Below are 24884 nucleotides of genomic sequence, written 5' to 3' on the forward strand. Positions count from 1 at the left end.
CGGCCCTAGAGGTAAAGAATTTAGAACATAAATGGCGTGCAAGCGAATGCGCCAAGGATAGAAGTCCATCACCCCCAGGAAAGCGACCGAGGAATAATTCATACTCGACCAAGGAGAACAACGTGGTAAAACCCACTACTACACTAAAAGATGTCTTACCAGGGCACGTGGGTGGTCACAAATGACGGCAAGAAACGCAAGAGAAGACGGAGCGGAAAGAGGAAACTGCAGCCCAAAAGACGGCAAAGTGGCAGTTAGCCAAAAAGAAGAGCAAGAAAAAATCACTTAAGGCTAGGCCGGATGCAATCATCATTTCCAAGGCGGGGGATGCGACGTACGCCGACATATTGCGTAAAGTGAGAAGATGCGACGAATTAAAATCCCTGGGTGATGACGTCAAAACGATTAGAAGAACGGCGAAAGTAGAGCTGTTACTAGAGCTGAAAAAATCGCAAGATGGGAAAACAAGCGCGTACCAAGCAGAAATTGAAGCGGTACTAAAGGACTCGGCTAAAGTTATAACAAAGTCCCAAATGGTCACGCTACAGTGCAGAGATCTCGATGAGATTACTACGCCCGAGGAGATTTGCAACGCCCTCCACCAGCAATGCAACATCAAACTTCCAGATGTGGCTGCCATAAAAAGCATACGCACAGGGTACAGTGGCACGAAGTCGGCACTTATAAGCCTTACATCGGATGATGCCAAGGCGGTTCTTAATACGCAAAGAATCCGGGTAGGATGGGTTTCCTGCCGAATTAGAGAGCTCAAGCAAGAAAAACGCTGATATAGGTGCTGGGGCTACGGGCATATAGCTCATAAATGTAAGGAGACTGTAGATAGGTCCAGCCTATGCAGGAAATGCGGCCAGGAAGGCCATAAGGCTGCAAGTTGCGAAAATGCACCGAAATGCGCGCTATGTGGGGGACAACATTCAGCAGGCAGTTTTAAATGCCCACAACGAGAGGACAGCAAAATGACTGTCTCATGAGGGTATTGCAGCTCAATTTAAACCATTGCGAGGCAGCCCAAGAGCTATTATCCCAAACAGTCTATGAAGGAGGATATGACATAGTGGTACTCTCTGAACAATACAAAAATCGCCAGGAGCAGGGTTGGCTCTCAGATTCAGCAGGGAAAGCCTCAATTTGGGCACCAGGGAAATTTCTCCCACAGGAAATTATGACGCCAACGGTAGCAGGATTCACGTGGGCAAAAATCAACGGTATATACGTCTTCAGTTGCTATGCCCCTCCGAGCATGACCATCGCCGAGTTCGAAGACATGATATACGGGATCACCATTGAAGCACGAGGTAAACACCCGCTTTTAGTGTGTGGAGACTTCAATGCATGGTCATCTGTGTGGGGAAGTAGACGAACCAACGAAAGAGGGAGAGTTCTCCTCGAAAGCCTTACTTCTTTGAGGCTAGAACTCCTAAATGAACCAGGGATATATACCTTCGATACAGGTACCAGACGATCCATTATAGATCTCACCTTCGCTAGCAGCGAAATAGCAAGACGAGCAAAATGGTCCATAAGCAACGTCTACACACACAGCGACCATAAAGCTATTAGCGTAGAGCTGCTCGAAACTCCACGAACGGTAGCAGCAAGACATCGACAAAGTAGGAAATGGAAACAGCACCTTTTCGACCCACAAATATTTGACATTATCTGGAAGGACGCCATAGTACGAGAATCGCATGCGGAAGACCAGTCGGTTCAAATCTCTAAGTTGCTATGTATGGCATGTGATGCTGCCATGCCCAGAAGTCGCGGAAAAGCACAGCGCACTCCGGTATATTGGTGGAATGACGAAATTGCGGAAGAGCGTAGAAAATGCCACAAAGCACGAAGAATAGCGCAGAGGGCACGCTCATCACCACGATATGCAGAGCTACACAGCACCTATGTCGCACAAAGAAAGGCACTTAAAAATGCCATAAAAAAGAGCAAGAAGTTTTGCTTTAGGGAACTGCTGGATAATGTCGACCTAGATCCTTGGGGATCAGCCTACAGAACTGTGATGGCCAAAGTTAAAGGACCGATATCACAGCAACCTACGTGCCCGATACTGATGAATATTATTGTTGAAACACTTTTCCCGGCGCAAGATCGCTGGACTTATCCAAGCGAGGATCTAGAAAGTACGGAAATTCCGCAAATTACAGAGCAAGAGGTGCTGGATGCTGCAAAAAGAGTTGCTGATAACAAATCCCCAGGACCCGACGAAGTACCAAACATAGCCCTTAAAGCCGCGATTACAACTAGGGCTACATTATTTACTGATCTTTTTAATGCCTGTATGCAAGAAGGCGTGTTCCCTCGCCCGTGGAAATGACAAAGACTTGTCCTATTGCTGAAACGTGGTAAACAGCCGGACCAACCATCCTCATATAGGCCACTTTGTATGCTGGATTCCCTAGGGAAGATTTTCGAGCGTATAATTAGTGAGCGCCTACAGCTGACTCTAGAAAGACCAGGTGGCTTATCGAATAGTCAATATGGATTTCGGAAATCAAGATCCACCATAGATACAATACAAACAGTCGTCAATATAGCTAGAGAAGCTATCTCTGGAGGCCAAAATAAAAGGAAGTTCTGTGCACTGATTATGTTGGACATCAAGAATGCTTTTAACACTGCGAACTGGATGCAGATAATGGCAGCGCTGCAAAGCTTCGGCACTCCAGCTTACTTACGCAGAATTATAGGTAGCTATCTTAAAGACAGAGTACTTCTTTTTGACACGGATCAAGGAGCAAAAGAGTACAAAATCACAGGAGGCGTCCCACAGGGATCTGTTCTCGGTCCAACGCTTTGGAATGTAATGTATGACGGGGTGCTAAAGATAGATCTACCAGAAAACACGCAAATTGTGGGATGTGCTGATGATATTGCAGTGGTAGTAGTGGCCAAGAAACTGGACCTGCTTCAAGCATTATGTAATGACGCCGTAGCAAGAATAAAGAAATGGCTGACCAATACAGGACTGGAGTTGGCTAGCCTAAAGACGGAATTGGTATTAGTAAGCTCAAAACGGTCGGCGAACGAGTTAGTCTTAACTGTCGGGGATCATCAAATCACATCAAAGGATTCCTTAAAATACTTAGGAGTACACATTGACTCTAAGTTAACTTTCAAAGAGCACTTCAGAGCGGTGGGGGAGAAAATTACCAAAGTTAATGGATCACTTATGCGAATAATGCCTAACATTGGTGGTCCGAGCGAAGCTATACGTCAGCTATTGTCCACAGTAATCAGCTCAATAATACTATACGCAGCACCAGTGTGGTATGGATCTAAACAGACCCATCAAAAATATATATTAGCAGCGTACCGACTTGTTTCTTTAAGAATAGCAAGTGCTTATCGGACGGTGTCCGACGACGCGATCCTGGTTCTAACCCGGAAAATCGCAGTGGACTTACTGGCAAGCGAAATGGCCGATCTGTATAACACTAATATCGAGCGACCATCTGAAGAAGACAAGAAAAGAGCAAGGACACAAACAATAGCTAAGTGGCAAGAACGGTGGGAGGCCTCGAGTAAAGGGCGTTGGACTTTCACACTAGTTTGGAACGTAGCTCAATGGAATGATACGCAGATAATGAGTGGACATGGCGGTTTCAAAGAGTATTTATGGAAGCGTAGGATAGAGGAAGATCCTCATTGCCCAATGTGTACCACAGAGTTAGAAAACGCAGAACACGTCATGTTCTACTGCCCCCGTTTCCACGAAGAAAGACTCACCTTGCATGGAGTCTTTGGGGAGGAGCCTACCACGAGAAATTTGGTTTCACATATGTGCAACAGGAAAGAATGCTGGACTGCAGTGAGCAAAATGGCATTTATAGTAATGACACGCCTGATGGATGCTGAGAGGGAGCGCAGAGAAATGCGCATGCGAAGCAGTGTCGATTAAATGGACACTCAGAGCAAATAGCGGGAACCTGGACGCAGGGACAACAGTAGGCTCTTAAAAAATGAGAAATATGGAACGCCACCCTGAAGTAATGCGAAAGTGGTGCCGGGGTGGGCGACGGTTTCAGAACGGGGCTGTTTTTTAGTCTACGGACACACGGTTGCTGCGACGGCAGCAATTATGGTGCATTAGGCATTTTTCAGCCTCCCCGCAAAAAAAAAAAAAAAAAAAAAAAGCGCTTGTCGCGGAGCTGCATAGAAAAGCTCATAAGGACTTGTGTAATCCCTAGCGTGGCGTCCCTGCGCGCAAACATAACAACAGGGACTTTGTTTTTCTTAGCACGTTTTTACGACGAGCAGATATAGCGGCTTAGAGCCGGCACCCAACAGCAAACTAATGAATGTAGAAAATGAAAAGTATGAGACAAAGGGGCGCTTACCGCCCCGCCGGTAACGCTATTACAAAACGCATTGACGCCGCAAACGGGCACAGCAGCAACATGGCTTTCAGTTGCAACCGGGACCAAAACCATGACCCCAAAAGCAGCATAAACCTCAAGTACCAGTGACGATTCTCTGCCGCTGATTGGAAGAAATGTACATCATGTGACAAAGCTTAATTACTTACTTAATTGGCTGTGATAGATAGGCGAACGAGGGCAACTGAGAGGTTAAAAGCGGCGCAGTCCAAGTGATGGTGAATTACTTCAATTTTAACACGCCATGGGTGAAGTACGCGAAAATCTAGTACCATAGTAGTGTTGTTAATAAAGGGCATTTTATATACAGAATATTTGAGTTTATTTGTTCAGTGAATCGAACCATAACAGAAGGTGCAGAGTTATGAGTTTCTTAAGATTCGCTGCAAAACATATTTTTTCCATTTGGGGCTCTTAGACTAGAACTTCTGAAACTAACTGCTCTTTTTCTGTTGTTGTGGTATTAACGGTGCTTCGCCCCATTCAATTGGCACGACCACTCACAATTTGTTATCAAAGTCCTCTAAAGGGAGTCCAAGCTGTATCAACAGAGGTGGACCATAGGGAGATAGGTGTTAGAGGCGTAGGTTCCACCTGTTCTTTTTCTCGCGCCCTATTCGTTTTGGGAGCCCAATTCCACTATTTTGTGTATAAATCAATGCTTGGAACTTAAGCTATTTTTTCTATAAATTTGATAAGATATATATACTATATGTTAATATCAATTTAGTATAAATAAGATTGCATATTGAATAATTTAAACATTTTCGTTACTTCGCTCAAACGGAGCGTTATATGACGGTACTTAGATGCGGTTGGGTTCAAAAATAGATCAATCGACATCTATAGTTCATGCTTAAATTTTACAAGGGTGTCGTTTAACATTTAGAATTTAAAATTGTACATAATTGCAAAAAGTGTTGCATGAAAAAAGTGGAACAGATGAAAGTGAAGCAAATTTATTTAAACAAAATTTATAAAAAAAATAAAAAATAATATTACTTGCTACACATTTAGTAATATTTTAAGTTTATGTACCTTTTAACAACGAACTGTATGCAAAAACAATATGAATTCATCAAAAGGAAGTGTAAAACGTAAAACGAATCCCATACTCACAGCCAATTTTATGTCCAAATGGTTTTTCATGTGAGTAAAATAAGAAAAGTGAAAAATTAAACAAATAATAAACACCTCATCTTAAATTGATTTTATTCTCATCTTCACGAAACTACATTAAAAGTAGACTGTGAAAAGAAAAATTATATTGTAACAAATTTAGTAAAATTCCGCTTATTCCAAATCTTCTGCTAACGTTCGAATCACTAAACTGTTGAATAAATAACTCCAATATTGAATAATGCAAAAATGGTCTTTATTCAAGTACTTCACAATAACACTACTACTTCTCGACAGATACGTGCTTAAATCAAACTGAATCTATGATTGCTCAGATTGCGCTCTTTTATACTCTTTGATTTCGTCGTTCTATACTTCTAGGCGTTTCTAGAATTTACTTAGTTACCAGCTATAAAATTATAACTACAGATGCACGTGTATAGCTTCTCATATGCGCGTGTATATGTGAGTGATACTTGCACAAATAATTGCCTACTTCTGGGAGTATCTCAGATATATGCATGTGTTTGTGCGTTGCTCTCCGCTTCTTGTATGGACATATGTGAAGACATAATGATTAATTTGGTTATGTGCATACAAGTTACTGCTCAGTATCGGCTTAGAGATGATAGTATCCCTTAGTGTTGCGAGTATTCGTCACAATATCAAGCACGAAGAAAAAATGTTACTTACATCAATTTTTTATTAGATGTTGGTGCTCTAATAAGTTGTATAATCAAGTTAGTCCGAACTTTTTGGAACTACGTAAAATAAAAAAAACTATGCTCTACTCTAACCAGTGCAATATTTATTTAAGAGCCCTAGTGAAGCTACTAATAACTTCGCTGAAGATTTTGAAGTAAAATTATCTGAGTGCTGACGCTAGTACTCCGGATTTTTTAACTGAAATTTCTTCGTCGGTTATCCTGGTTGCATTTCAGATCTCTTTGGATAAAGTTTTCATGGCAATGGTTTCCCTAAAGCCATCTACGAAAAACACTGTGTGTTTCTGATGACATTCTTAATTCAACTCATTCAAAAGTGTATCTTTTTAAGCAATAAATCAATCATTGCTCCTTACTTAGGGCTCAAAAAATATATGTTTCCAATATGTCCGTCCGTTATCAAAAATTTATATAGATGCAAAGACAAATTCGAAAAACTACCTTATCAAATATGAATGACGGCTTAAAGCAACAAAACGTTTGCTTGAAAAGTACTTGGAAATATTTATAGCAAATCTTGATAAAGTTCTTTTAATAAAATTATTATTTAAATTTGACACTTTAGTGGTGCTGTGTTGAATTTGTGTAAGTTTGATTGAGTCAAACTAAATTTGTATTTGCGGTATTACAACGTCACGGTTTGAACAACTTTACGGAATATTTCAGCATCGAAAAATATTTTGCTTAAAAGCCCTTTCCACCAACTCCAGTTAGTCACTTATCTATAAGTTATCGACATTTTCTTACTTACTTAACTGGAAATGGTGAAAACGGCCCCAAGCCATGTCCATCCGTCCGTCCGTCGGGATATTGGCTTATCTTGACCCACTATAGATTGCTATTGAAAATGGCTGAAGTAGGGCTATAACCACGCCCATTTTTACGATATCGCAAAATTTCGATAAAAGAATAAAGTGTTGGAGCTTAATATTTGGGTTGACTTTATGAAGAGAAATACAAATATTGCAGCACCTTTATTTCGAAAAAGAGAATATTCAAAAATCTTTTTTTGCATAACTCCTAACTCGGTGAAGATATCATGCTTAAATTTGGCACGCGGTTTTCCTGACCATTACTATTACTAAAAGTGTTTAAGCGGCAAATCAAAAGATTTTGAATATAACATATTGTAACGAATTTTGGGGATTTCCTGATAATTAGTCACCTTCTGCCAACGTTCGAATCGCTGAACTGTCGAATAAATAACTTCGATATTCGTGTTGCAAAATGGTATTTATTTAGATTACTTTGGGAGTAGTACTTCACAATTACAAATTACACTTCACTAATAGCGTGTTTATGTCAAACTGATTGATTATTGCGTGCGCCGCGCTGCTTTTATACTCTCAGTTAGCGTCGTTCATCTATTTCTCCTAAGGCCTAGACTTTTCACGAGCATTTTGGTATTGGTTATTTAGCTATATACATGTACATCTGTAGTTTATGCTTTTCTTCTAGCTATATGCATGTGTATGTGTGAGAAACAGCTTCTGCTCTTATCTGCTGACTACATGTGTGAATGTGAAATACACTCTTTGCTTCGAGCTGCTGATTATGTGTGTGGAATATTCTTCGTTGCCTTGTACATAAGTATGGCTGCTTGCTTTAATGTGCACATGTACATAAGTGTGGTTGCTTGCTTTTTGTTGTTGTTGTGATTATTTACTAACATCAAAGTGATGCTAATATTCACCACAATATTAAAATTTGGCTTGGAGTTTGTTGTTGTTGTTGTTGCAGCAGTGCTTCGGCCCACCTAACAGCCGCGACCGATCACAAATTGTCATCAATATCCACTAACGGGAGTCCAAGGAAACTTGCTGTTTCAACAGGGGTGGACCATAATGAAAGGGGTGTTAGAGGCGTTGGTTCCACATTACAATTAAAGAGATGGTTGGTGTCATGTGGGGACACATTTCAAGCGGGGCATACATTTTGTATGTTGGTGTTGATTCTGGATAGGTAAGAGTTTAACCTGTTACAGTATCCAGAACGAAGTTGAGCAAGAGTGACACGCGTTCCCCTGGGGAGTATGCGTTCCTCTTCCACAAGTTTTGGGTACTTTTCTTTGAGTACTGGATTAACCGGGCAATTCCTGACATAAAGGTCCGACGCCTGTTTGTGGAGTTCACCAAGGACCTGCTTGTGGTTTTTGCTTCATACGGCTGGCTTCTCAAGTGCCGTATTTCCTCAAAATGCTTACGGAGATGAATCCTTAAGCCCCTAGGCGGTGTTGGCCCATCAATCAGATGTCTGTTTGGATGCCCAGGTTTCTGGGTATTCAACAGGAACTGTTTGGTTAGCATCTCATTTCTCTCCCTGATGGGGAGTATTCTCGCCTCATTATGTAGATGATGTTCTGGGGACATAAGAAGACAGCCCGTGGCGATTCTGAGAGCACTATTTTTGCAGGTCTGTAGCTTCTTCCCGTGGGTAATTTTTAGTCTTGGCTACCATATGGGTGACGCGTATCACGTAAACGGCTGGCCAATTGCTTTGTATGTAGTAATGAGCGTTTCTTTGTCTTTTCCCCAGGTACTGCCAGCAAGGGATTTGAGGATTTTATTACGGCTCTGGATTTTTGGAACAATTGCGGCTGCGTGCTCACCAAAATGTAGATCCTGATCAAACGTCACACCCAAGATTTTGGGGTGTAGGACAGTCGGTAGCGTAGTGCCATCGACGTGGATGTTCAAAATGGTCGACATTTGGGACGTCCATGTTGCAAATAAGGTCGCGGAAGATTTAGTCGGTGACAATGCCAGGTTTCACGAGGCGAAAAAACTGGAGAGGTCAGGGAGGTAGCCGTTTATTCTGTTGCAGAGTCCATAGATCTGTCGGCCTGTGCACGTGGCCTTTATTGTGCAATCGTCGGCGTATGAAACTATAGTGACTCCTTCTGGTGGTGAAGGTAGCTTAGATATGTAGAAATTTAACAAAAGTGGGGATAGGACACCACCCTGTGGCACCCCTTGTTTAATTCTTCTTGGTTTTGATGTTTCGTTTCTAAATTGCACCGATGCCTGCCGACCACCCAGATAATTTGCGGAGCACCTTTTAAGACATGGGGGAAGGGTAGACCCTTCCAGGTCTTGCAGTAAAGTGCCATGGTTGACCATATCAAAAGCTTTTGATAGGTCTAGCGCTACGAGTACTGTTCTATGGTGGGGGTTTTGATTTAAACCGCAATTTATCTGGGTGCTGATGGCATTTAGCGCGGTGGTGGTGCTATGGAGTTTTCTGAAGTCATGCTGATGACAGGCTAGCTGCAAATTTGCTAGGAAGTAGGGGAGTAAAATGATGTCAAGCGTCTTTGCTACTGGCGACAGGAGAGATATCGGACGATACAACTCTCCTATGTTAGCTGGTTTCCCAGGCTTTAGTAGCGGGACCACCACCATTTTTCGGGTATGACAAAGTTGGAAAGAGACAGGTTGAAGACATGTGCTAAGTATTTGAAACCCTCTTTCCCTAGGCTTTGAAGCATCGGCATGTCTGTGCCGTGTGCGCCCACTGCTTTGGTTAGTTTAGCGTGACCAATGGCATCTCCAACCTCTCTGGCGGTGATGGCAATTGATGACGAGCTGAATATATGTTTATGTGCGTGTCTGTTGGCCCTCCGTCTATCTTTGTCGACCGTATAATGCATTACATATTGACGGCAGAAAGCGCTTGCGCATTTTTTCGAATCCGACAGCACTTTATCGCCGAAGGCGATGGAAACTTTGTCGTTGTGCTTAGACGGATTCGATAGGAACTTTACGGTGGACCAAAGTTTACCCACACCAGCAGAGAGGTTACAACCTCTTAGGTGCTCCTCCCATTTCGCCCGCTTGTGTTCATCCACAAGCAATCTGATGCGTTGGTTTATATCCCTTATTTGGGGTCGCCTGGGTCGAGCTGTCTTATAAAGTGACGTTCTCTCGCTAGACTTGCGGCCTCCGCCGGGAAGTGGGGCCGAATTTCGGGAATTCTCCCGGCGGGAATGAAACGTGCCGAGGCGGATTCAATGACCTTGCGGAACGCACGCTCCCCTTGGTGGGCATTATTCGGGATAGGGAGGGCAGCAAAGTGGTTGTCTGTAAAAGATTTGTATTCGTCCCACTTTCCTTTTTTAAAGTTTATGAAAGTGCGTTTTTCTGTAACGATGAAGTCGGCGGTACGCTCGAACGAAATAAGTATAGGCAGGTGGTCCGATGCCAATGTTACCATCGGCTGCCAGTTGACGCAGTTTACGAGTTCTGCGCTCACGACTGAGATATCCGGCGAACTGTGACAGCTTCCTACCATACGTGTGGGGGCGTCTCTGTTTATTGTGCAGAACGTCGTTTCTTCTATTTGATTCGCCAACATCTCACCCCTACTGTCCGCCCGCAAGTTTGAATGCCATAGATCATAATGGGCATTAAGGAGTATACTACGGGACGCCCTTGGACGTGAACAGAAAAGAGCCACAAAAGATTTATAAAAGTTACGCGGACGTCGGGTTTTGGGATCAAGCCCAGAACAACCTGTCCGATACAACCATCCCTTACACGAGACACACTGAACAGAGTATGACCGTCCTAAAAAGATGCTTTTCCGGCAGATGCAGCACAACCATTTCTCAGGACCGGGGTCAGGAGACGGACCCGGATTGGATTCGATACCTTCCCGGAGCAAGAGAATATGGAGCAGTCCCGCTGCAAGGAGCTGCTGGAAGGATGACAATTTGTGGGAGGGACGCAAAAATTAAATGGGGTTACACTGAAAAGACAGTCCTTGGTCGGGAAAATCCCGAGTCGCTCCGGTACATAGAACCGACTGCCTTGGGAAGCATTGGAGTTTGTCCGAACTTTCTGTGCTGATCGGGAAATAAACAGATCCTACAGCTGCCGGATTACTGTAACGTTTTCCAAGTGGAAATAGTAGCCGTAACCAAAGCAGTAGAACCCCTGGAAGAAAATAGCCCCAGCTGCAATCGTGTTAACTTTTATATTAACAGTCAAGCAGCAATTAAGGCAATAATCTCGCATAGCACAGCATCTAAATACGTGTTAGAGTGTAAGCAGTCCCTGGAGAGAATCGGGACAGGGAGAAGCATACATCTATATTGGGTCCCAGGGCATATGGAAATAGGTGGGAATGAAAAAGCGGACGAACTAGCTAAAAAGGGCGCATCCCTTGAAGCTTGCTCCGTAGACGTCCCAATTAGACACCAGCTCCATGACATTCAGCGGAGTGCAAAGAACTGCAAAATTTTTAATCTGTGTGTTTTAAGTTCTCCAAAGCCATCTCCAGAAATTTAAAATATTTTCTTGCGTAATAAAATGTTTTAGGTTAAAGATTATGAAACTATACAAACATCGTTAATTGTTACTAATATTTATTGACGATTGTAGTTGAATCAATTTGACATGTTCACACTTAAAAACATTAGAAAAAGCTTCATTGTAATTCTTGTCAAATTAAGTGCTTTTTGACGACTTATGATGAACAAATCACATATAATTATGTTATTGGTTTTTTATATTACTTAAGATAAAACTTAAACACTGATAAAACGCGACAATGAAACTTAGTTTTCAATTGTATTTGAAAACATATTTAATTGTATTGTTAAATATCCATAATCTAGAATCTATAGTCTACATCAGTCACTGCTCCAAACTCTTTATTTATTTGGTGCTTAGCAGTTAAAAAACGCTTCGTCAGCCTTAAAAACACGTTAGTCTTTTTTCCGTTTTGCTAACTGACGTTTATTATGACATAAGTGTTATGGCGTAATGTGATAGCGTCATATGATGTGATATCACATCATATGGTGTGATATCACGTGATGGGATGTGATATCATGTCGGTCCACTGGTTGGCGTCGATTATAATAACTTTGAAACATCAACGTTCTCAGCTATTCGGTATAGCCAGCGAAGTCAGACGACTTAGTATCTTAGTATATTCACATCTGCACAAAGCTCATTATTAAAACTCCTTCGTCGTTTGACCAACATAAGTCACTAGTTATAAATCTTCACGAGAACTTTTCTGTCAAATAACCTAAGCGTTATTCCACTTTTCAACGACACCTCACAATTCCGAGGCCTATATCAGGACAGCTATATCGAGAGACTCATATACTGAGCGTAATTTTTGTTCGTCGAGAGACACAGTGTGAGTTTTCAATTGTGAACACAGTCGTAGAAAGCACACAAGAGTGACTCGCCGTTGGATTTCCTTGTTGATTTGTTTTGTTGATTTCATGCTTGTAAGACCTCATCATACCTATTCTGATGTTCGGCTTGGAAGCAAGGGCAGTGTAGTGAGAAGATGGAAAGCACTTAAAGAATTCGAAAGGAAAGTTATCCTCGAAATGTTTTTCTCTTGCCACGATGCCAAAAACGTCGGAATGAGCTGTATGCATATACAGCGTTTAAAAGCGCAAAAGCCACGAGATGGGTGAAGACTCTGAAATCAGCAAAGAGAGGGGGCTGTCTTCAGGGAAACTATAGTAGACTTTTTCTTTTTTGCTGCTGCCAGTTGGCGTACGTTATAGCGGAGTAGCTGAGACTGGCGTTATTTGCCTTACAACGCCTGAAATTACCTAAGCGCCTAAGCACCACTAAGTTGTGCTGGCGAAAAGATTTCGCACTTTCGCATAATATGCTAGATGTGGCTTTAAATGTGATACAAGGAAGACTGATTCCGTTGTCGGGAGACGAAAAGTATATCCCGTCGTCATGGTTTGTGGTATCGTACTAACAATGAGAAGATTTTCTTCCTTCATAAACTTAGCACTTTCGAGCGTCAGTCAATAGGTCGTCATAGTTAGTCCTGCCGGAAATTTCCAAGATCAAGCAACTTTCCCTCATTCGGCGGACTTTCTAAATAAATTCTCATGCATTATCAGTTAGCATCTGCAGCGCTTTGCACATATCGCTTCTTCTTTCTTCTAACTAGGCATCTCTTCTGTTGTTGTGGTTGTTGTTGTTGTATTAACGATAAAGACACTCCCTGAAGGTTTTGGGGAGTGCTATCGATGTTAATGGTGCTTTGCCGGATATAGACCCGGTACGTTCCACTAACAAAGCACTATTAAGGTACTAGCCCGACCATCTCGCGAACGGTTAATATAACGGTTAATTAAACCTTCTAGGCCATAACGCCCCCCTCCCCCACCCCTTAGTTGCATGAGGAACTTGGGGTCGCCAGAGTCTCGCCTGCTAAATATGTGTATGATACATTCATTTTGTTATCGGATTTCCCTCGCGTAAGTGACGTTGACAATTGGGTTGCGGAAGCTTTGAAGCCATAAAGTTTTGTATTACGCTTATCAACCCCTTAAATCCCATTAGGCATCTCTCTTCCACCTTTATGTCACGAAAATGCAATCGTACACCGAGCGATACTGCACCCGTACGCAGCGTGCCCTTACATGCCAACCTAATATAAACGCACGCAAGTCATTTTATGTCAAAAATATCTCATGCACAACTTGTATGAAAGCAACCGAAATTGAATTTGCTGCGTGATAACCTAACTCGATTTCCAATTTTTGTTCTGCATGACATTTAGATTTGACGTTTGCATACATGTTTTAGATTATCGCAACGCATACTTATTTCGGTTAGGGCAAAAAACGCCGGTTGTTTGCGTGCGCTAAAAGCACGCAGTGCGGTTTTATTAGGTTGGCATGTTAAAGGCAGCATTATTCCTTTCCGAAGCAGCGCGGCATTCCTCATCGTTCAAGTTGATGTTCGCAGTGTTAAAAAGTGAGTGAGAAATAATGCAAAACATCGTCAGGTCAAAGATTTCTCTCAGTGATCAGGTATGAAACACCGAATGCGTAGTCTTTAACTGGCTGTTTCATGAGCAGTTTCTTACCTTCTTATTTTAGTCGGGGAGAAACTATGTAATAATCCATATAGTTTGCTTAACACTACCTATTATCCATGACGGAACGATACAAGGTGGCAGCATGGACACATACCTATGAACATGGATAAAAATTCCATGTATTTTGTTTTTGTAAATTCGATGGACAAATGTTAAAATCGTACTGCGCCGGAAGTTGATGTATCAAATCAAATAAAAAAAGGTTATAATCAGCTGTCCCATGCTGCCACCTTGTATCGTTCCGCCTTGCTATTATCAAAGTGTTTACTTTTTCATCTGCCACCTTAAAGTCTTACTCTTATTCTCTCTATTTCAGTTGGACACGCGGCATTTTCACGAGAGGTTACGCCAACGATCTACGCCAAGATGACATCTATGAACACGTGCCACATTTGGATAGTAAACAGCTTTCGAGCGCACTTATCACATACTGGGAGAAGGAAACGCGCCGAAAAAACCCAAGCCTTTTGCATATGATCTTTTGCGCTTTTGGTTGGCGCTTTGTGCCGACGTGTATAGTCTATTCGCTATTAGAAATTACAATACAGTAAGTAAGTAGAAATGAGCATACCATTAGGGTAATAATAATCGAAATAAGGAAATTTCAGCACTTTCCAACCGCTCTTTCTCGGTCAACTTGTTGCCTACTTCGCCGAAGGTCAAACAGATATAACCAAAGAAGAAGCTTACTACGTCGCTGCTGGTATCGTACTCTGCTCACTCATTGCCTCGCTATGCTTTCATCCCTTCATGTTTTTTCTCTTCAAAATTGGCACAACAATACGCGTCGCTTGCGCCGGATTGGTCTATCGCAAATGCCTACGCAGTTCTGTCACCGCCGACAACAGCGGTTTGAGTGGTTTTGCTATATCCGTACTCTCTACTGATTTACCACAATTCGATACAACTTTCTACTTTGTGCACGATCTTTGGAAAGGCCCGATCGAGGCATGCGTTTTCGGTTATGTAATGTGTTATCAGATTGGCTGGCCTGCAATTGTGGGCATTGCCGCAATAGCCGCCTTCATACCACTGCAAGCTTGGTCAGCTAAGGCTGTCGGCAAGTATCGACATCGTTTTGCCGAATATGGTGATGATCGTGTGAAGTTGATGAATGAGATTATTACAGCTATACAAGTGATTAAAATGTATGCGTGGGAAAAGTGCTTCGCCAAGCTGATAGCGGCTATACGTAAGCGAGAGTTACGCGCCATACGCGGCTCAATGAATATTTATGCGGGTATTCAGTGTACGAATATGATTTCGAAGTTTGCGCTCTTCGTAAGCGTCGTCGCGTATGTACATACTGGTGATTTTATAACAGCAAAGAAGGTTTTTATTATATCTTCGTATTATGACGCGCTCAATGAATCGCTACTGCACTATTGGCCGCTATCCATCACGACGTGGGCTGAGACGCGTGTTTGCGCGCGTCGTATACTCAAATTTCTTATGCAGAGCGAGAAACCTGCTGAAGGTGGTATTGCGAATTTCGGTGTTGACTTGACAAAAGCTGACAAGGCGAACTTCTTGGGACGTGTACACCATTCGAATGCTATTGAGAAAGGAATAATTATGCATAACCTATACGCAAGTTGGGATCGTAAGGAGCTAGAGAAGCGTCGCAATCACATTGCCGATATCAGTGTTTACATACGCCCTGGGCAGTTCGTAGGCATTGTTGGTAATGTCGGCGTAGGTAAGAGTACGCTACTCAATTCCATACTCGGCGAATTAGAAATCACAAAGGGAAATATGGAGATACACGGACGTATCAGTTATGCGCCACAAGAAGCTTGGATCTTCGAAGCAAGTATACGTGACAATATTTGCTTCGTTGAACCCTTCGATGCACAACGCTACAAAGATGTACTGCACGTATGTGAGCTTGAAGCCGATTTGCAAATAATGCCTTATGGCGACTCAACTATTGTAGGTGAACGTGGAATTAGTTTAAGCGGCGGGCAGAAGGCACGCATTAGCTTAGCGCGCGCTGTTTATCGTCAAGCCGATATTTACATATTCGATGATCCACTATCTGCAGTCGATTCGCATGTAGCGAAGCGGCTCTTACGTAACTGCTTCTACGACTACTTGAGCACGAAAATACGTTTAATGGTTACACATCGCGTTTACAATCTTAAAGATGCCGATTGGGTTATACTAATGGAGGATGGCGCAATTGAGATGCAAGGCACCTACGAGTTACTGGAACAGCGTATTAGCAAACGTTTGAGTTTGACGCAAGAGCAAGTAGAAAAGCGTCCTAAAATTCTACATATGGAGAGTGTAATGGCTAAAGTGTCAGAGGAGGAGGAGAAGAGTTTGCAAGACAAGCTGCCGCAGGATACGGGTACGGAACGCATGGAACAACAAATGCAAGGTTTTATACGTTTCAGTACTTATGTGGCATACTTTCGTGCATTGCGTAAGACTTGGCTGATTTTGGCGATATTTGCGCTATTTATTGCGGCGCGTGCTTGTCAAGCCGGCATGGATATATTCATATCGAGATGGTAAGTTTTGAGCGATGTGTAGCCCAAATCTTTGGGAGATAGGAACGAGGGTGATTTAGGAGCTGATTAGCGCCTCTTTAAATTGAGGAATTAGAGCAAGTGTATGAGAGGGGGAATATAAGGTTAGACTTAAGACACTCTTGTAGATATATTTTCATTCAAGAGAGAGGAGGATAACCATACAATAAAAAATCTGCAAGAATGCTGAAAAAATATATAATTGATCACATAAGAGGGACCATCGAGTCAAAAACCCGTTTAAGTGAGAAAACAATGTGGAAAGGAGACAAGATTTACGTGAAAAAAAGTCAAAATAGAGCTGAGTGAAGGACCAAATGAGAAATGCACTCAAGTGAGAGACAGAAGACAAAGTGGCCGAGGGAAATGTTCAAGTATAAACGAAGCTTGAGACAGGCAGAAGTTTAATTGAGGAAGATAAATGTAGGATAAGTACCAGGGAGAGGAAACAGGTCAACTGAAAAATAAGAAAATGTTGGAGACTTGCTTATATGTTAGATAAGGTAACATCAGGTATACGTTCAAATGAGAGATGTATTCAAGGGAAAGAAAATAAGGCTACATAGAAAAAGTTCATGTTAGATATGGGTCACATCAGAGATGAAATGAGAGATGAGAGATATGATATAATGAGAGAAACAGCCAGTTGAGTGAAACGGTGAAGCTTTTAAAGCGTTTGTAAGTTAAATCCTGACGGCAAAATTTTCTAAACCTACAAAATCTTTTTTTTCATCCTTCAAATCTTCAACTGGAGGGCCGACGATGCTTTGCAGATTGAGAAATACTCTCGGATAAATAAAAGTTTAAATTATATTGCACGATGTGGTCCCATATAATACAGGTGAACCTTGGTATGAGAGATAAAGTTGAGTCTCACCCATAAAAGTTAAGTGGGCTATCATTTCTAGGAGAAGCATATAGGATAGGCTCTAGAAAGCTTGTAATGTTTGCCAAGACCGTAGAGTTATTTTATGATAAAGGTCCTGGTTTTTGGTGCAGTTTTTTCAGTTTAGTTGTAGACCAGACATCTGGTAATACTATGAGCACATTCAGTCAACCGACCATATTCTTCTTCTACTCGTTCTACTAGCTCTAGTAAAGTTCAAACGTTGTTCTTGATAGAAAGAAGCTACCTCCTTAACCGGAAATCAACGACTATTTTAGCTTAGGTCGAGATCTCTGCTTGGCCTCAAAAAAAAAAAAAAGATTATCTAGATGTCTTATTTCGAGCCTTGGTAAATAAATCTCCTTCCTACCAATTTTTACAACAAAACCACACACTAAAGTTTTCTATTACAAGATCGAATACCCGCTTGCGTCTCATATTTATTTATTTATTTATTTATTTAGAGTTTGTACAAGGAAGACTTAGTCTTTTAGGCAGTACATCAATCCGATTAAGTTATTATACGGAAATGTTACAAAAAGAAATTTACTTATTCATATAAAGATATAACATAACATATATAAGTACAGAAAAGTTAAATACATACAGACTTTCAATAGGATATATTATGTCTAACAAGAAAATTGGACATGGTCTCCCCGTTGTAAGTTTTTATATTACAAGACCGAGTACCCGCTTGGGTCTCATATGTCTAACAACAAAATTGAACATGGTCCCTGTTGTAATAGCAAATCCGTGGCGATCCTTGCACTTTTTAGTCTTTCTTTTATTAAAGTAAGTTCCTCTCCTGAAATTTTCAAAAGCAAACAAGAGTAGAATACTACGGTCTTGGGAGTCTTAGATTGCTCACGTAAAGAATCATTAAACTGGCTGTCTTTCCGCCTTAATCTTAATCTAAAGTTTTTTTTAGCATCCTATTGGGCCTACTGAGGCCAAACTGTTCACACGCAGCTAAGTGGAAAAATGTTCTATACGCTGGTGAATACAGGGAACCTGCAAGGAGGTATTCTCTCTCCCCTTGTTTTGGGCGGTGACCGTTAACCAACGACTACACCTCATAGAAGTGGAGGACCGCTATTAGGCGATTGCGTACGCGGGCGATATTTGTACTGTTATACGGGAAAAATTTCCTCTCTGCAATATAATGGACACTGCATTATCAACAATATGCAACTGGGCAAGAAGTTCGGGCTTGGGGTCAACGCGAAAAAAACCGATATTTCAGCAATAAGATATTAAACCTCGAAACTTATAAAACTCAAGGTTGGCGGCCATAGTCTTGCAAGATATTCTTGTAGTGACAATGTCAAGTATCTTGCAGTCATTTTAGATAGGAAACTACGGAGTGAGAAAAAAGCAGATCGGGTTAAGAAAGCAACAAATGCGTTGTACTCCAGTAAAAAGCAACTCTTGTGTAGTGTGGTAGTAGGGTCTTCCAAAGTAGTATGTTGGATGTTTACAGTCATCGGATGCGCGATTTAGCGCTTACAAGGACCACGAACCTCAAACGCTTCGGAGCTCTGAAATAGGAGCGCTCTTGTCTCAACACCAACTGAGACATCCAGCTAGATTCCTGCACCTACCACTACTGGATTTGGAAGAAAGAGGAATAGCCGCAATCGCAGCCCTACGAATGAAAGAAAATCTCAGCAGAAATAAAGAAGGAAGTAGTCATGCTACGTTCTTGAGCATCAAAGCTTCAGTTTCAATAGCAGTACTGGGTTCATTGCACTCCCTGCAAGATTTTCACACGATGTTAGACCCACAAAGTTGCTCATAACTCTTGAAGGGACTTAACGGTGGGCATACTGGTTACTGTCTTTTGGCGTCACAGGAGGAAACTGTTGAGGACGTTCTGTGTTCGTGTCCTGCGCTCGCGAGCTCATGGAACCCGCTGCTAGGGATCAGATCTCGAGGCAGCAATCAAGACAAGTCCTAGAGAGCTTCTATTACTTGCGAAGGGGACGGAGTTATTCTATAACACAAGTCCTGGTACCTAATTGGGGTTTTTCCGTTTGGTCGTCAAAAAAATTCTGGTAGCATTATGTAGAAATTCAGTCTATGTGAAGTCGTTATTGGCCGGCCAGTTCAACCTTACCTATTATTTTGTTTTTTAACTACAGCGCAAGCATAAAATCGATTTAAGCAATCTCAATCCCTTTCAGGGCTACATGGGAGGAATCACAGCCGCAAATATATGAAAATCCCGCTGTTTATTCTAAGAACCGTAAGCGTATGGTAATGATCTACACGATACTCATGTTGTGCACGCTCGTACTTAACATCGTGCGTACATTCGGCTTCTTCTATATTTGTTTAGCCATATCGTTACATCTGCATGACTATCTCTTTAACGGTATCATTCGAGCGCGTATGCGCTTCTTTAATACAAATACATCTGGACGCATATTGAATCGTTTCTCAAGTGATATATCAAATATAGATATTTCACTACCTCAAGCGATGTTGGCTTCGTACACGGTGAGTAAGAGAGTGATGGTTAAATATGGTTCTCTTTTGCTGAAAATTCTCCATTGCAGTTCTACACAAATCTAGTTGCGGTCTTGACGACAGTAGCTTACTCAAACTATTGGCTGCTTATACCTGCTGGTATAATGATATCGCTACTCTATTTGTGTCGTCAGCTCTATATCAATGCAAGTCGCAGTCTCAAACGTATCGAGAGCTTGAGTGAGTTCGACTGATCTGTTTATATTAAAATTTAACTAAAATTTCTATTTTCTCTCTTACACAGCGCGCAGTCCTATATATTCACACACAAATCAAACCTTCCAAGGTCTTACAACAATACGTGCCCTTAACGCTGCCAGCTACTTGGATAACGAGTTCCATCACCATCAAAATACAAACACCTCAGCCTTTTTTCTTTACGTCAGCATTAATCGCGCTTTTGCTTTTTGGACCGATCTCATTTGTGTGCTTTTTATAGTCGCAGTCACTTTTAGTTTCTTGGTTAGCGAGAGTGAGTTCTATAGCGGTGATGTCGGTCTTGCTATAACTCAATCTATGACGCTGATCATTATGTGCCAATGGGGTATGCGTCAGACAGCTGAAATGGGTAATAATATGACAAGTGTAGAGCGTATAATTGAGTATGCGGAGTTACCACCAGAAGCTGCTTTGGAAACGGATACGAGTTTACAGCTGCCACACAGCTGGCCAAGTTCTGGAGAGCTTAAGTTTGAAAACTTGTATCTACGTTATGTGGCACAAGCTGAACCAGCGCTTAAAAACCTAAACTTGTCTATTAGTTCTATGGAGAAGATTGGAATTGTAGGACGTACTGGTGCCGGAAAATCATCTATGATTCAAGCCATCTTTCGTTTGGCGCTAAATGAGGGTAGCATATCGATTGATGGCATCGATATTAATGCGCTGGGCTTACATGATCTGCGTAGTAGAATTTCTATTATACCGCAAGATCCCGTATTATTCTCGGGTACGCTACGTTACAATTTGGATCCGTTGGAAGAGAAGACGGACGAAGAGCTATGGCGGGCATTGGATGATGTAAAGTTGAAGGCGTACGTGTCGTCGTTGGAAGGTGGTTTGAATTGTCGCATGCATGATGGTGGCTCGAACTTTAGCATGGGTCAGCGGCAGTTAGTCTGTATGGCGAGAGCTATACTAAGACACAACAAATTGCTGATAATGGATGAAGCTACAGCTAATGTGGATCCAGAGTAAATTTCAAATTTAACTCAATAAAATGAAACAATTCAAGTTAATTCTAATTAAGATTAGGTTAAAGGAGTTAAGTTAAGATATTTTAAGTCCGCGTAGTTTCCTGGTCGTTGCGTAGACCATACCGATATAGGTATATTAGCGCTGAGGAGAGATGCGGCTGCAACGCATGTACGAGAGGAATCAATACGACGCTGGCAGCAATAGTGGGGCAGCGTTATTACGGGAAATTGGCCGAGGGAACTAATTCCCGAATTGAATTCATGCTTGAAACGACCACACGGAGAGGTGTATGTCTACCTGATTCAACTTTTAACCGAGCATAAATAATTTTGCAAATATATCCACATAAGGGGAAGGTTGCAAACTCGAACTGCCTGTACTTTGGAAATATATACGATGTACGCCACACCTTCTTCAAATGAGAGGACTTTTTTCTACAGCGAACGAGGATAGAAGAGATACTTGGCAACTTATACCAGGGCGGAATCAAGGCTTACTGTGGTGTCAGAAATGGGAAAAATACGCGGGCCGGGAGAGGTCAGTAGTTACTGAAGGAAGGGAGTCCTACAAACGAAGAGCCTCATCGTGAAATATCTCGGTCAGGGCATGAAGCACTTCCTCTTTCCACTCAACTAAAAAAATATTTAAGTGGATGAGGATCTCTGCAGATAGGTGTAGAAAACAGAAAAAATCCTTATGGGTAAGACTCAGTTCAGAATCAGATAACAGGCAAAAGTGCAATTCTCTTTCAAATATCTAAATAAGGGATATGGAAGGACTTAATGCAGTGCTATAAACGGAAGTTACACCGGCCTGCGCTGAAAGTCCAAAGTACTACCAGTGCAGCTCACAGAAGCTCGATCATATATCAAAAAACCCAACATAACTCGGACAGGTGCGCTGCTAACTAGGTTGGGTTAGGTTTAAGTGGCTGCCGCAAAACCACACATAGGCCGGTGCTTTTGGCACGTTGTAATACCACGATAAGAATGAATATTCTTCTCCTCCAAAAAAGTTGTGAGAACCTGATAAAGGATACCAATCCTTTGATTTCTCCACAACCTGACCGTGTGTAGCCTTTTGCCTAGATAAGTATTTACGATGCTTTTTTCCTGGAAGTGATCCATGGACCGATCTATGCGAACAAATTGTATGCATGGTTCTATTTGCCTGAAATTTGGTATTTAAATAGCCCATTGCCAAGATCAGTATTTACGATTCTTTTTTCCGGAAAGTAGAATAGGGACCGACTGTGACTTGGACTGAGACTGGGAGTGGGACTGGGACCCGGACTGGAACAAATTACATACTCATTCACATGACTTCTCTTTCTCTCTGCTTTCAGAACCGATATGCTCATTCAGGAAACAATACACACCACCTTCAAACATTGCACCGTCCTCACGATAGCTCATCGGCTAAACACCGTTATGGATAATGATAAGGTAATGGTGATCGATGACGGACAATTAGTAGAATTCGGCCATCCGTATGATTTACTACGCAACACTCATGGCTATCTCTATAAACTGGTCCAGAATACAGACAAATTAACAGCAGATATATTACACCGAGCTGCAGAGAAAAGTTATGAAAAGCGTGTGGTTAGGGCGTGATTAATTTATTTGCGTGTTTTTTTAAGTATTAACATTCATGTGCCCGGTATTCTACATTTGTAGCAATTTGGGAAAAGAAGTCAAATAAAACAAAAAGTTCCGAAACAACAATGCCCGAGGTTTTCGGTAGCTTTCTAATTATCAATTCTAAGTCGATTAAGAGCATAATATCACTCGAACTATTATTTGCCTGACCCCCAGACCCTACTTGAAAAAACATCATCTTGCAGCCGGTAGTCTACATTTGTAGTCAGCATATAAAATGTATGCAAAATATCATTATATTGTTGACTTCAGCTTGTCGGAAAATGATTTTTGCAACTGTCACTATGCTTGCCTTACCCATGTAAGTTTGTGTGTGCGCATGTGTACATACATGGAAAATTTTAACGCGATTTCGCAATAAAATAGCACAATCGTAGTATATTTTGTATGTTGGCTTCAGTTTTGTTTTACATACATTACATACCCTCTAAGCCTGCCAAGTAAGGGATAAGGGTATGGTTTGCGTGCGACGCTAAATCATTCTATCCACTCAAAAGTGAGATATATACTTGAAAGTACTCAAATGTTAGTCGAGCAACCGACGTAGTAGAAGTTATTAGGACAACACCGGAAGAACTATAATTTGTGACCATTTTTTCACATCGCTAAACTTGGGCAAGTATTTAATGACCAAAGGTCTTGCTCTTTTTGGTACTGTTCGCCAACATAAGCCTTTTGTACCAAATGAAATGAAGGCTGACCGTAATCGAGCAGAAGAGTTTAGCATGTTCAGGTTTCCCGATGGAAATATGTCTTTGGTCTCTTACGTCCCAAAAAGCGGCAGAGCAGTCATAATATTTGCCAGTACACCTTTGACATATTCAATTGTAGTTGAAAAGAAAAAAATCCACAATATATCCTTGATTACAATGCAAACAAAGGACGCGTCGACGCAATGGATAAAATGCTTTCTGCATATTCAACGAAATGCAAAACTTTACGTTGGCCCTTAGCTATGTTTTATAACATGCTAGATATAGGTGCACTTGCATCATTCATCATTTACCCGGAAAACAATCCATATGACCGTCGTACAGACCCGCGACGAAAGTTCTTGCGGAGCTTGGCCAAGCAGCTTTTTATGCAATTGAACAACGCTCTAAAGTTCCGCGGTGGTGGCCACATCCAAACACGTAAAGCTATCGAAATGGTACTAGATGGATCCTTTGCTGCCACTTCTAAAGGTGATTTATCCATTTTTACTTAAATTTCCAGCGATAAACAATCAGCATATCCTCTTCGTTGTCAACACTGTGAAATGGGAAATCGTAAAAGTACACGCAAAATCTGTAGTTGGTGTAAAAAAGCAGTGTGCGATGCTCATGCCGAAACATATACTTTGGGAAAATACTGTTCAGTTTCTGAAAACTAATACATTTTTTTACTTAAAATTATTACTTGAATTCAATATTTTTAAATAAAAACGTTAGTTTATATGTACATGTCTAAACATTATCGTGGTTTTATATGCAGTTACATGGTTGCTACTAATGTAGACTTCCGACCGTGTACGTAAGTTTTATATCACGGGCACATGAAGGTTAAAGTATCAAGTGTGGATTAGTTATATGTAAGCGAAATATTTTGATGGAACAGATATAGATTAACATTTGCATATGTTTTTAATGCAAATGATTTGTAAATAAATAAATAGTTTAGTAATTATTTAATGCTTTTTTGGCTTCATTGGGTTAATACTGTAGCATAATGACACTTCATAGGAGTCTGAGTATATTGTGGCGAATGTCAGCACTGTGCTGCTAGTAAATAAATGCACAACAACATCAAATAAAGCAACCACACATATGTGTGTGCATGTAAACATCATAGTAAGCAGCCACACGTACATACAATCAGGGTAGCTAAGAGCGAAGAGTTTATTTGACAAACACACATGTAGTCATAACATAAAAGCAGAAGTTATTACTCACACATACAAACGCATATAA

General features: G+C 41.5%; 1 protein-coding gene across 1 annotated transcript; it reads left to right on the forward strand.

Annotated features, from left to right (window-relative positions):
- The first annotated feature begins 5421 nt into the window (after window positions 1-5421).
- Window positions 5422-24535, forward strand: LOC137247834 (probable multidrug resistance-associated protein lethal(2)03659). The gene is made up of 7 exons (XM_067778769.1): window positions 5422-5558; window positions 14442-14672; window positions 14734-16641; window positions 19732-20047; window positions 20107-20257; window positions 20322-21270; window positions 22620-24535. The coding sequence occupies exons 1-7, from the start codon at window positions 5479-5481 to the stop codon at window positions 22888-22890; spliced, it is 3906 nt and encodes a 1301-aa protein (XP_067634870.1). The 5' UTR covers window positions 5422-5478; the 3' UTR covers window positions 22891-24535.
- The last annotated feature ends 349 nt before the right edge of the window (window positions 24536-24884 follow it).

Source organism: Eurosta solidaginis, chromosome 4 (genome assembly GCF_040869045.1).
Source record: "Eurosta solidaginis isolate ZX-2024a chromosome 4, ASM4086904v1, whole genome shotgun sequence".
In the NCBI taxonomy this organism is placed as follows: Eukaryota; Metazoa; Arthropoda; class Insecta; order Diptera; family Tephritidae; genus Eurosta; species Eurosta solidaginis.